At 39.2% G+C, this 13,972-nt stretch overlaps 1 protein-coding gene across 3 annotated transcripts in view; it reads right to left on the reverse strand.

Annotated features, from left to right (window-relative positions):
* Nucleotides 1–13,972, reverse strand: part of DYM (dymeclin) — a 221,406-nt gene that overhangs the window by 189,531 nt on the left and 17,903 nt on the right. For all 3 annotated transcript variants that reach the window (XM_067315529.1, XM_067315530.1, XM_067315531.1), the window contains 3 exons: nucleotides 7,348–7,400; nucleotides 6,587–6,680; nucleotides 4,846–4,979 (listed from right to left, as the gene is read on the reverse strand). In XM_067315529.1, the coding sequence (XP_067171630.1) occupies nucleotides 4,846–4,979; nucleotides 6,587–6,680; nucleotides 7,348–7,400 (281 nt within the window). The remainder of the gene's footprint in view (nucleotides 1–4,845; nucleotides 4,980–6,586; nucleotides 6,681–7,347; nucleotides 7,401–13,972) is intronic.

Below are 13,972 nucleotides of genomic sequence, written 5' to 3' on the forward strand. Positions count from 1 at the left end.
GTAATCATTTAAGGGCTGCAAAAAGCATATCATTGCTTGTTCTCTCCTCTATCCCCAACCCCCCAAACCGGCTGTCAGGAAAAACCCCAAAACGCAGTGTGTTTTGTAAAAGACCAGGTGTGTTCTCAGAGACACCGTATCTTTTAATGATTTTCCTTCCGAGTCTCACCCATTCTACGAGCACTTTGGGGTTCCTTTGCATTTGCTATAACGTACCAAATGCAGTCCTTAGCAACTTCACAATTAAAATATTCTTTATACAGAATGAATAAAGTCTTCTGCTATAGGTCAATAAGTTAAATGACCTGACAATCCGATTGAGAATACAGAACATGCTAACCACTCTTATGCTTCTGAATCACAACACAGTTGTGACTGCAAGACATAATATAATATAGACAGTGCAAACCTCACCAAAATGTGTGGGATCTGTTAGCAAAGACTTAGCTCCAGCTTCAGATCCACATATGCCAAGTCACCTTAGCTCACCTGCTAAAACTGGCCAACAGTAGTCTGAACAGAATAAAAAAATTGAGATACGGACACCTCTCAGCGAGGAACTGATAGGAGCCAATTCGCTTTACTCAGAACGCTGCCGCTATGTCAGAGTGTTTCCATTTGCATTCCATTCCAACAGCGTTGAGCGGGAGCAGGCTAAAAACGGTGATTGAAGGCTGCAAGCCAGACGATCTCCCTGGAACCAAGTTACTCCCTTATGGAATAGAAGGTCACTTTCTCATTCAAAGAATCACGCAGTTTCCACAAAATATTTAATTCCAAGTACTATACAGGAATTAACCTAAATGCCAAGAAAACAGTAAGTCATGGAAGATGACACTAATTTAGAATTTATTAGTATCAGGAATTTTTGGTTGAATCTTAAAACACAGTTTATTATGCAAGTCTGTATAAGAATTTTCCTACAATCAAAATTGTGCAATATCCTCCTATCAAAGCTATATGCAAATTCCCAGTTATGGGCTAAGAGACACAAGCTTCTACTTCCTGTGCTAAAGAACCATCTGAAAACTGCCAAAAATAGTAAACTTCTATTTACGGACTCATTACTCTGGGAGGAAATCAATGAACAGCGTTGTAGCAGGAACTCCAAATTCTCTCTTTCACTTGATCCCACGCAGTTTGTTCACTAGAACCATAGTTTAGCATTTATAGTGAAGGGCTACAACTTATCCTTTCACTCATACTTTTCACAAATAATCAATAATCACTTTGAATATGAGAAGTACAACAGCACACCTTTCTTCTGAACTTAAAACAGTCTAGCAAGGAAAAGCACAAACTGGACATTCAGAAAGAATGAAAGCATATAAATTGCAAGATCCGGGAGATGAATTCTTCCAGGTGAAGCAGTTGCTATTAAAAAACACTAAGGAAACAATACTAGGTCATATATTAGCTGTCAAAACATAAGATACTGCTGAGCAGCGAGCGGCAAGGATATTTTCCATACATCATTACTATCATACACTGTACGTTTCTGCCTGAAATACCAAATAATACACAGCAGGTGCCAATGTTCTCACCGACTGTGGCATGAGCAAACAGACGTGCTGATACTGCACTCCCAGGTCACAAGATGCTATATTTAAACTAAAGAACATGGTGCTGGAATATATGCTCAAGCTAGATGGCGGGGGAAAGCGATGCTCACAGTTTAAACAGGGACACACAGAGAAATAGGCTCTAGAATAGCGAGCGCAATAGCCAGCTCTGGTAAATGAAAAAACAGCAGGGACAACTAAGAACAGCTTAATTTTTTAAAAAGCATGTTCAAAGACAGAGTTAGGTATGTAGAGCAGTAGTACAGAAAGTACCAATAAACCTATGTGATCTGCAGAACGCCAAGGGCATTCTAGTGATGGGGAGGGTGGTAGAAAGCTACGCTTGACAATTATGACAGCAGAAACAAAAAAATTCAGTTTTTTTCCTGCTCACTTTAAATAAGTCCTAATACAGCAGCATTTTTACTATACTCTTTTGGTGACACTTCACTTTTCCTATATCTCAGTATAAAAATTAGGGAAAGGCATCATCTTAACCTTATACTTACTTAGAAAAAAAAACATAAGTGAAGCATTTGTTAGGAAACTCAAGTGATGGGTACGTACATGTAGCATGATATGAATCTCAGTACCTTGAAGAGGATCACAAGAACGATCTCCAAATGGAAACTCAAGTCAAATAGAAGAAATTGGCCCAAGTCCACAGCTGAGCAGCAAGAGCTGACAAGGAAGTTGTTTCCTGTCTTTCAGTCCCTTCTTCTAACCAACAGACCACACACAATTACCTTCCTAATCAAGAACATCCAGCTAACAATCTGCTCAAAGATAATTGCTTAGTACATTTGCCATCAATATGCACAAAATTAGCACTAATAAATGTCACTGTGAATTACAGTCAAGTGCTACTAAACATTGTGTAAATACGGATCTAGCCCGGTGACAACAGTCACTTTTCATATTAGGCCGTGAGGAACTCTCAGCACAAGGAATAAAGATTGCTATGGTTCAAACTGACAAAACTTTCCAGCATTCGCATCTGTTCTACCGTGCTGCAGTATTCAATTTAAGCAAGGGGTGGGCATTTTTTTATTTTTTATTTTTTTAAACAGGTATAAACCCACAGGCAATCTGCAATGATAGCTTATTATAAGCAGGCACTGCTTTTTAATGTATCAGTTAGCTGACCTCATTCTTGGAGATTACTCATCACAGTTTAAATACATTAAACCATTTCAACATGTAGCACTTAATCTTTTGGCACCAGAAGTCTGATTTCCCCAGAGCAATGGCAGGCGCCAAGGAGTTAACCAGATTTTAATGAACCGTTTTCACTATTCAGTGAGCAAGCAGCTATTAGGCATTCTCAACACACGATCTTTGCCTGGCTTGACTCTTCGGGGAAATCCACATTGGTAACAGAGTGTGAGTGGGTTATGGAAGGACGACAAAGTATCTCATTCTGATACCTGTCATTTTGGCCAGACAATTTTTGGTTTTATGCAATAAATGTCTGAACTCAACGATAATTTCACAATGAAGTGAAGGAAATTTATAATCAATGTTCACATGCCAGCACTATGTTTCATGTGTTCTGTAATAGTGTCACGATATGGTGTGACATGAAAGATTTTTGGCAGACTTACGATTTTTTATGCTGTAATCAAACTGATTTTGAACACATACATTCACATTCAAAAAGTTTTTTTTTTTTTTTTTTAAACACATAATAGGAGGGAAGATACTTAAGTAATCCGGACATTCCTGCTATCTTTCATCTTGTGCAACACGTTCTCCATTTCCTTGAGCTGCACTTACGTTTGAACATTCTGCCTAAATTCACTTTTCTGTAATTCTTGTTCAAGAGAGACATCATGGTATGAACTACTGCCCGCTAACTGTTAGCAATTTCATTTTTTAATGGATCAATTGTAATCGTAGTATTGTTTTCTCTCCTCAGTAGATTTCTAAAAGTTGCTTTTATTTCATTCCCTGACTGCTGCTGGTTTATGAAACACATGTGAAAGGAAAACCCAAAGGGTAGGTTTATTTTTACAATACCTTTCTCTTGAGGTATGGCTAAATGTCTTACAGGGTAGTAGAACTACCAACATTAGAACATGCAAATCGTGTTCTTCCAGAGACACCTTTCTTTGCTCTCCATCATTAGGAGGAGGAGAACCAAACAGTACTACCACTCATCTCTTCCTTGCATGGCGCATTTCAGCCCTCCTTTTATAGGCAAGAAAACAGACTGAGAGACGGGAAGTGACTTGTACCCAGGGTCGCATGTGGCGAGCAACTTGAGAGTTGCTTTCTATTCATAGTTCTGCAAGTCCCAGTCAGGGAGAAAAAAAAAAAACAGCATTAATCTCAAGATGTCACTGAAAAAGGTGAATTATTGAAATAAGTGAAATAACTGCCTCCGATCCCCTTAAATACCAAGAATTCAGCTTCCTAAATAATTGCATCGCCGTTCCCACAGTGGTAATAGGACAGTTTTGACCCAATTATATTTGGTTCTTCCCATCTTCTTAGAGGCCAAAGACAATGCAATGCCCTGCGTTTCTCCATCCAAGCTCTGTCACTTCCCTGACTAGAACTGCAGTCGCGTTCTCTGAACGGGCCGATCAGAGAAGGGATTATGTGCAGACGGGATTCTCAGGGAACAGAAGAGGAAAACTCTGCGTATCCCTTCCTGTGCAGATTCCACTACACCTCATGTAATGGAGCACCTTGCACAAAAAAGAGGCACAGAACACCAAGGCATACACTGAAGAGGACTGTTACGACATTTTAAATTGTATTAAGAATACTAAAACTAAGTTAGGTCTACAGTGTCAGTTCTGAATAACTCCAAATGAAGTTTGTAAAGAAATGATCATGTTAAGTTTAAAAATAAATCTTTAAAGAAAAACAAACCAAACAACTTAAACCCGGCTTCAGAAGAGGTCTATTTTGTTACGAGAACCTGTAACATGCCAGAAGCTTATTAACAGACCTTTATTTTCAACGGAAGAAAAGACAGCCAACAAGTTACTAAAAGCTCTCAGCACATTTTGTAGATGTTCTCCTTTAAATGTTAGATACAAAGGAAGAGGTCTCACACTGGATTCCTTCAAACCCCAAAGTAGCCAGGTTTACTACTGACTACATACTTTCGATCTCACAGGTTGCCCTGAACAATAAAGCACGTTGTATGTAGCATCATTACAGCTTCATTTCTAGTTTTAAAACAAAGTTTGGGATTCTTATCTAAACAGAACATCAGAGCTCATTACCTTCTTGTGGGCTCTTCGTTTCATTAGCAATAGCATATACCTACCGTATGAGCCTGGTGCTTTCTCTTCATAAGTAAAATGAAGTTGCAGTTCCTCCTCTGACATTCGACTGATGAATACTTTCAGCAAACAGCAGATAATAAACAATGCGTTGTGAGCCTGCCAAATAAAGAGGTGACTGGAAAGGAAGCAAAAGCAAACAAGAATCAGTAACACAGTTTGTGAACATACATTAAAAAATAACAAGATATATGCCAGAACAGACAAATGGGTTCTTGTAGTTGAAGCAAGCAAGGAAAAGCCAAAGCGCTCTAAAGCATCAACTGAAGACTCTCTGCTACAGCAAATAAGTTAGAAGTGTATTTAAATACAGTATTTTTTTCCAAGAGGATGCAGTTTTATTCCTAATTTTAAATTGGTTTTGTTAAAAACATCATAGCTGCCAGAAGTGCCACTCTCTTCAAAGAGCTTACTAGATGGCTTAGTATACTTCTAAAGGTTTCTAGACCCTATGAACTCAAATCCACCCAAACAGCTGAAATCCTCCTACAGCTTCAATATGAAAGCTATTCTGACTCCCCAAACCTGAGCACTTTTCCTGATCCAGCATTTCTCAGACGACTGTCTGCACCTATGGACTTCAGGAACACAACAAAGCAAGTGTCTATCCCCTTTAAGATTTTTCCCAACTTTCTGAATGCAAAGAGAATATAGCTTCACAACATTTTCTTGAATCCCAATAAGCAACTGCTGGGAAGCCCATACAAGAGCATATAGCCAAGCTCTTGCCTGAAGCTATGTTTTCAAGATATTTCTGAGCTAAAGAAGCAGGAGTCATCCCTGCAGAAATAACTTTTCTCCAGATAGAAGCAAGAAGGTTGAGGGCAATTCCAGGAGGTAGGGAGCACTAAAGAAAATGTCTGTCTTTTTGAAGCTCTAGATCTGAGGAGAGTTAGACATTTGTCAAGGGGTACAGGGGAACAGTTAAAGAAAGCTTCCTGAAAAAACTACATAGTGCTGTACATGTAACCTCTTGGATTTCTTTCCTACTGCTGAAAGAGGGAAGCAAAAATAATGACAGTTGCGTGACATGACTTGAAAGAAATAATTTATAAATTAAATATTTTATCTCAGGAATATTTTCAAATTGGATTGGATTTAAATAGGAGCTTCTGTATAAAGTTAAAATTTAGATAAAAAGGTCAGGAGATTTTTTAAATAGCTCAAAACCAAGCACTTAAGATGTAAACAATGTTTACTTTGAAGAATCAAGCATTCACTTATCTCAGCCACTACATCTATTATTTAGGTATAAAAAAAAAAAAAAAATTCAAACATCACTGGCTGGTCAGTCTTCCGCTTAGAGGTTATTTATGCTCCAGGGGGTTTTGAGTGCTGCACTACCAACCTAGTAGTGGAGTATTTGCGCTGCACGTTTACTACATGTGGGGTCCAGAGAAATACAAGACAGCAACACCTCAGGGCTGCACAATAGGGAAGGCAGAAATTAGCACACGGTTACACATTTGGATCCAGTCAAACAAATGCGGTTTATGTAATACACAGGAGAAGGCAAACATGTCTTCTTCCCTGCTGTAATCTATTTATCTACTACCCTGTGCTTGAAAACGTACTGGATATATCTGTGTTTGAACAGAACAAGTAAGAAAAGTCTAAATTTTGGCCTGTAAATATGTTAACTAGCAGAGCAAAACCTCAGGAGCTAGAAACAAAAGAACATTTAAAAAGTGAAATGACACGCACAGCTCTTCTCCATCTACTTACTTCTGACATTCTGCTGAAATTTTTAATTCTTTGGTTCTAGAAAGAAAGACTTTAATCAACGACCCAAGGTTTCCTGTTCGAGGATTCTTCTCAACTAGATGAGGGATTGAAAAGATATGATTATATAGCATTTGTAATTTGATACTATTTAGTTCAAACAAGATACAGAACAAAAACAAGTTTCAGTGCCTTAAATACTTCTACATACAGCATACTACAACTGGTTTTCTTCTTTTAAGATTCTCTAGTGCATGCTTTACTACTCCATGATTGTTCTCCAAATACACTTTTCAGCCTAGATTTAAATATCCCAAGGGGAGCACTCAAACTGCTTCCTTTTCATGACTTCTTTACAGCACAATAGAGTTTCCTATCAGAAAACAGGACTGGTTTTCACAGCTAAATTTTACCTTCTTGTAACATCACTGATGACATTTATATTCTCTTCTCGTTATGTCCCCCAGTTACTTCTTCTCCCTCCCTGTCTGGCTTGGAGGGCAAAGGAGAAAGAGGAAGGAGGGAGGGAGTTATTCTAATCCTTTCAGTCATTTCAATTAATATAAAATAGTTAATGCTGGAAGTTAAGTTTCTAAAAGTTTGGGATGTACAGACACACACACTCTTACACATACTGTTTTGATCTTACCAGTGGAACACAGAGAGGTGCAGTGTACTAAAGATATGCATGTGAACATAAATGCTGTTTCTTAATTTTTCTGATAAATCACATGGAAAAAAAGCTAAGATGTCACATTTCTCACCTAAAGACTTGCAGACTGAGATGGTGGCTTCTTCCAAGAGCTTTAAGTCAGCACTAGAGGGAAGGAGGAAGGAAAAAAAAAAAAAAATCACCACGGTTAACATAAGCAAATGGAGAATTCCTAACAAAACAGCAGCAAAAAATTTCTGTGAAGCACTTAATTTCAGCAATCCATTAGCTGCTTTATATAAACACCAAGCAGTACAAGACTTATAGTTGCTGTATTTCAAATGTAACAGGAAATTAATATTCAAAAGTGAAATGTCTGTCCAAGTGAAGAGAAGTCAGCACATCATTTGTCTTACTGCCATGCTTGGTTTGATCACTGAGAATACGCATAGAACCGTAGCCTTCAGAAAGCACTTGTTTTTGTACTGTAACTATCACGTGAAATAACACCTTTTCTAAAAGCATTAATTAAAGAATCCTCAGCCTGACATTTAACCTCAAACTGAGCACCACTTTCTGTTACCTAACGTTCTATTACCGCAACAAGCACTTGCCACATACACCAAGTTTTTCATAACTTCATTAATTGCCGGTTGGTATGCTTCAACAAAAAAAAAAAACCATCAGCTGAAAAGAACAACAAAACACTAAAGCAGAACCCACCAACAACCGCTGAAAGTAAACACCAGCTGGGTCAAATGCATAAAAATACATTTATATACTTCTCCTGCTACAAACCTAGCAGTACAAACTAACTGATCCTCAAAAACAGAGCAGAACACCACATGGGAAGTATATAAAGCATATTTTTCCTTAACAGATGGGAAAAAGAGATAAATGATAATCAGCTATTTTGCCCAATGTCACATTAAGCAATTTGAAGGTGTCCCAACAATAATACCGAAAGATCTAATCTCTTATCAATGCATATTAAAAGTAATACTAGAATGCAAGCTTCTTCTCTTCAAACCTGATGCTTTTAAAATGACAAGTCACTGACACTAATGTACAATATAATATAAAGCCCCTTGATTTTGCACTTCTTTGGGTTTCCTATTCCAGTTTGCTTGTTAGGAAGTAAACATTACTAAGGTTAAGAGTTTGGAAAACGGAAACTAATAGACTCCAGACTCGCTCTCTAAAACAGCTAAGAGCCAACACATTCTCCCGGAACACCAAAACCTGCGTGCAATGACATAATATTTCATCAAAAAAATTATTACATGAGACCAGGTACATGAGCAGACTCAGACTGTTCTATCACCATCTCAGTAGAAGAAAAACAGCTACCAGAAGCGGGATCTCTCTGAACGTTAGACAGAGACATGCTTAAAGGGAAACCCGAATCCAGCAGGTAAATGCATCAGTTGGACAGCAGAACAAGCACTGTCCTGTTTTGTCACTGCCGTGCTCACGCACTTTTAGGTAAGCTGCTTATCCTTTCAAGGCCAAATTCACTTCCACCTAAGCAAATACCCATCCTTTCAACTTCTCATCTCTAACGGAGAGAACCACACACACATCACAGGATCGGGCTGGGCAGAAGGCAGTCGGTAAGATAACGCAGGGAGCAATCGGGCATTGAGCTGAGAGGTGCGGACAGCTTTCAGGCTTCCTTCCGACCCCCCCAACCCCGCCAAGGGCTGCTGCTTTAAGTTTCTTGGGACATCTTTTCATGCCCACCGCAATGACGAGGGCTGTGTCACATGTGCTTCATGGCCATGTTACCTCCCGACTCTTCCATCCATCCCCACTTAGGTCTTTCTCGCAGAGCTTCTCTTAGCATTTTCCTTTCCCATATTCCAATCAACCGGGGGCTACAGACTCCCTCTATCATGCCACTAAAGCGCAGGCCTATAAGAGTCAGCAGAGCAAACAACTAAGTAGATCCAAACATCTCCTGCAAATGCAAGCATGTTGTTAGACCTCAGCAGCATTAAAAACTTTGCTCCTGCTCATTCCACGCAGTGCTTTGAGGTCCCCGGATGGAAAGCGTTACGGAGCTGTAAACTGGCTGCATTTAATAACTTACTTCAGTTCACTTCATAGTAGCAAAGCAGACAGAGAGAAAAAACAGCATTTAGCAGGTCTGGAAATTGTTCTTCCCCACTCCGCCTAGCACGTGCCATCAGGATTCCTTGCAGCTAGAGCGCCTCATCTCCCACAGACAGGGGTTGAAGACTCTGCCTGGAGCTCCTTTGGTTGTGAGATGTTTTGCCCTACATGCTTTCGTACAGTCTCACTTTGTGCACCTGTGCAGTGATTACTGAGCATGCCACATGTTCTCAATAAGAGAAGGTATTAAAAGAATAGATCAAACCCCTATTAAAAATTCAGGAGACGCACGCAAAGGCAAAACTTCTCCAAGCGGTAAAATATGAAATAGCTAAATTCCCTGACTGACTCTCCCGCTCACCCTCAGCTCAGAGATGAGATCTGTGTCCCATCTAGGCCAACACAAAATTTCCAAGAGTTGCCAAAACAAGACACCTCTTTGGAAGAAATCTGCATCCGGAAGTGACTTTACAGTAAGGATGACCAGGATACGAGAGAAGGTTTTACAGCCTCTGTGCAGACTCAGTTAACATACAGTCTGATCTACAGGAATGGCAGTTACTTTAAGCGGTCCTCCAGAAGTTCCCAAAATTAAAATTCAGTTTAAAAAAAGTTAACGCTTTAAGTTGTAATGTAATATAGGCTGAACAATTTCAGAGCTTGTCCGGCTATATCCTTGTAATTAAAGGTATGAAAAGCACCATATTCAGAAGAAATAGGAAGCAGCAGCAACATAATGAAACCCAAATAGTAACTAAGACTGTAAGAGGTCAGTGGTATGGCCTCTGTTCAAACACTCTTCGCATATAAAAATATTGCAAAATTTAATATTACTATTTAATATTGCCAAAGCTGCTGTTGCTTCCTAAGCATTTGTTTAAATTTTCCAATGAGTAACCTCATTTATATGAGAGCAGAGACTGAAGACAAGAGAGGTGTGATCCCACATACACTTCCTTCGGTGGCACAGTTAGATTTAAGAAATTCCTGTCCCACTTGCTCAACCCTATCTTAGCAACTACAGCTGGGCCAGTGAAATTTTAACAGAGAGTAGTGGGGGAAACAATCCTCTTCCTGTTTTTAAATTTAGATTATAATCCAGTTTACAGCACAGTCCCAAAACTAACTGCACCAGCATAAAAGAGAGACTAATTGTGGTCCTGTGTGGGAATCCCCTAAAGCAGCTCCAGTGCTGAAAACTCACATGAAATTGCGCTCTTAAAACCTGTTTGTCTGAGATGTTGTCTTGAAAGAGTTTGTCTTAGATGCTCTCATACTCTGGAGGACTAGAGGAAGAGGTAAGGGTATTGGCAGGAACAGCAACCAAAAGCATTATTCCAAAGTTTTTTTGATAGGAAATACTTCAAGGCAGAGACAGATTAAATTAAGATGCCCGCAAGTTATCCTGTATATCATACTAATTTACTGTGTAGCAAACTGAGGGCATTTCACATGAGAGCACTTCACCTGCAACAATTTTAGGCTGTGCAGATGAGCTCTTTTAATATCAAGTCTCTGCATTCTTTCCTTCCTTACAAATTACCTTGAAACATAAGTTTCAGAAAGTGCAAACTGCGCTTTGAAATATACCTTTAAAAAAATTAAAGTTAGTCTCAAAGGGGGTCTTCTGTTTCAGTGCTAAAAACATGCAGAGTAATTAAAAACAAATGGTATAAAACTAGAACACCGCATCAACAGCTACGGACAATGCAATCTTCTAGGTCTGAATGAAACGAGGACTTCTTGGGGTTTTTTTTTGTTTTTTTTTTTTAACTTCTAAATTTGTCCAGCTGGCTGCTTGTCATCAGGATGTATTCCTTCCTGATAGTTCACAGGCCAGGAAAATATTATATTGGACCCCAATGCACTACAGAGTTCTTAGTTACTGCCTAATCTTAACCCACCAAAAAGCGATCCTTCTCCCACAGTCGAAAGATGCTGGGGACTTCTGTAATACAGACTGAGCAAATACTGTAGTTGCTCCAGGATTTAAAGTTTAAATGTAAACATTAATTTTTTTAATTAAAGTCCATTTTCCCCTAATTTCCAAGCACTCTGCCTTACAAGTGTAGAATTCTTGCAGTTTGTTTGTTTGTTTTTTAACTTCTAGCTATTCAAAAACACACAAACCCCCCAAACAAATCCCACAGAGTTGCCCAATTCCAACATGTTGCCAGGATCAAGAAGAGCAGCAAACCAAGACCTTCAGATCTTCAGCAAAGCTTTTAACACTGGTGCCATCTTTTTCCTAGCAAAATGAAAACCAAGTTTAATGCTTAAAAATCCAGTACAACCCGCTCGCCCTCATGGCGACCAGAGCACAGAACTGAACTTCGCCTTTCTGAAGACTAGGCAACATCTGAAACATTTCATCTCAAGCAACGGAAACACACGTGGCGAGAAGGAGCTACAACAGAATATCCCCACCAATAAACATACTGAAAATAGTGTTGTTGTTACATTCAAAAGTAATACTACTGCTGGTTTTTAGGCCCCAAGGATAAATTCTTGAAGAGAGTCTAGCTCAGCACTGAGGGAAAGGGTGATAGGAGGGGGGAAGCCCATCTCTAGGTACCTGGGGCAAAGCTTAAGAGTAGCTGCCTTTCCTTAACTTGGGTAGGAAAGAAAGGCGAGAGATGTGGAAATAGCTGCCTTAGTATTTTTTGTGCTGTGAAGACAGAAGACGCATTATATTAACACTGATGCAGAAAACGGCAGAGCCGAGATTCATAATGTGGCACAAAAGAAGCACTAGAACCAGCTATGGTATTGACTTTGCTCTACAGCCCCCGGGGAGATGACGTTTGGTTAATGAATAAATATGAAAATGGAAACCCAACGCCCAAACATCCACCCCTTCATTAATTCACAGAACAGCACTGCTAGTAGTCAGACTATTTTTCAGCACTAACAACAAGATCAAGTATTAATGGAGTGAAGCTCCCTATAAACACATGCGCACAGACATACAGACACACACATACATCTTTATTTATATATATTTTAGGAGCTCACTACTGGGGACAGAAAGGTCTAAAACATATTTAAATTCATCTCATTCAACACATTGCACTTAATTAGAAGGAAGCAACTACGGAAAGATGCAGGGGAAGGGTGTTATGTGGAGGGAACAACCTTTCAGAAAGGAAAAGGAAAAATCCCACACATTTTTCACTCTGCAATTTCATCTTTTGAGAACTGGGAAAAGAAAAATCACACTTTTTCCAAAACTGAGAAGAAGCTTCTGAAAGAAAATATTCTACAGAACAGAAAAATATAGAGGAGATTCATCAGGGATGGAAGAGTAAAACATAACCTGGTCTACGAGCACCGTTAGTACACTGTCAACAGGCTTCTCTTAAAAATTATCAGTTTCTAGCAATAAACAAGTAGCAAGATCAGTTAACGCTGCCTCACACGACTACTACCTGTTACGAGGAGAAGCCCAGACGTCCCAGTTCCAGCCCGTAAGCCCAGTCACATAAAAGACACCAGTCTGGAGGAGGTTCCCATGCACACGGCCACAAATTCTGGCTTAGGGTCACAGATCTTTAACAAACATAACAACCACCTGATGGCAAATACCATGTGAATTTGACGATTTTCCCACACATGAGCAAAAAGAGGTTGCTTTGCACACAACCTTTAGCCTCAAGCTGGTTTGGGCTTTCTAACAAGTTGTGAGCACAGGGGCAAGGAAAAAAAAACCCTAAGAATTCAAAGTATACTTAACCACACACACTCGACCAGCTCATTCGGGTCCAACTGAATGTCTGAGGTGCAGACTTCGTCCCCACACACTTCAGGGGGAAAGCCCGGAAACTACACTTAAGTCACATATTAAGGACTCCATACTAGGGACGGGAGAGGAGAAAGCAAAATTAAGTTTAAACCTGGCAGCTCAAATACTGCCCCTTTGGTACCAGGGGTCATCATACTTCTTTTCCCTGATACGAAAGTTCAGGTTCTCAAAACTATATTATCACATAAATGCTATTTTGATGTGCACAAACCCATTCAAACATATGGGATACTAACGCAAGCCAAAGTTGCCCCCTTTTATTTTTCACAGGTGAAAGTACTGCAAAGACAAAATAAAAATTAGGAGTTATCATACGTAGGTGCAATGAATATTGACCAAGTAAAACACATTATTGAAATGCTATTTAGACACTACAAATTTTATTTTGACTTGCCGAAATTGTTCTCGTAACATTTAATTTAATCACTTTGTACCTGCAGTTACTGCTCATAGTACACAGAGTTTCTTCATCGAGTTAGTTTTCTGTAAGAAATCATCTTTGCAGTAAAGGTGGGGAAGAATGGTAAATTAAGCAGTCCATTGCTCAAAAAAATTGATGGTTTTTATTCACTGCAGATTTTTATTTTTGGCTTCATACTACCAGAAAGCCGGATTCTGCGGTTAGCTATTCTGGCATACATTGAGAAAAACATTGCTTCCAAAAAGAAAAAGGAAAAAAAACAGTGGAGTTAATTTAGAGTGGTTGAATTTGTTTCAGTTGCCTTATTTTGGATTTACATCAGAGTGTTCAACAATCCGTCCCGCAAACTTCAGCAAAACTGTAATTAATAAAAGACAGTGAAAGTTGCTTCCTGATAGC

The sequence above is a fragment of the Apteryx mantelli genome, chromosome Z, assembly GCF_036417845.1.
Source record: "Apteryx mantelli isolate bAptMan1 chromosome Z, bAptMan1.hap1, whole genome shotgun sequence".
NCBI lineage: Eukaryota > Metazoa > Chordata > Aves > Apterygiformes > Apterygidae > Apteryx > Apteryx mantelli.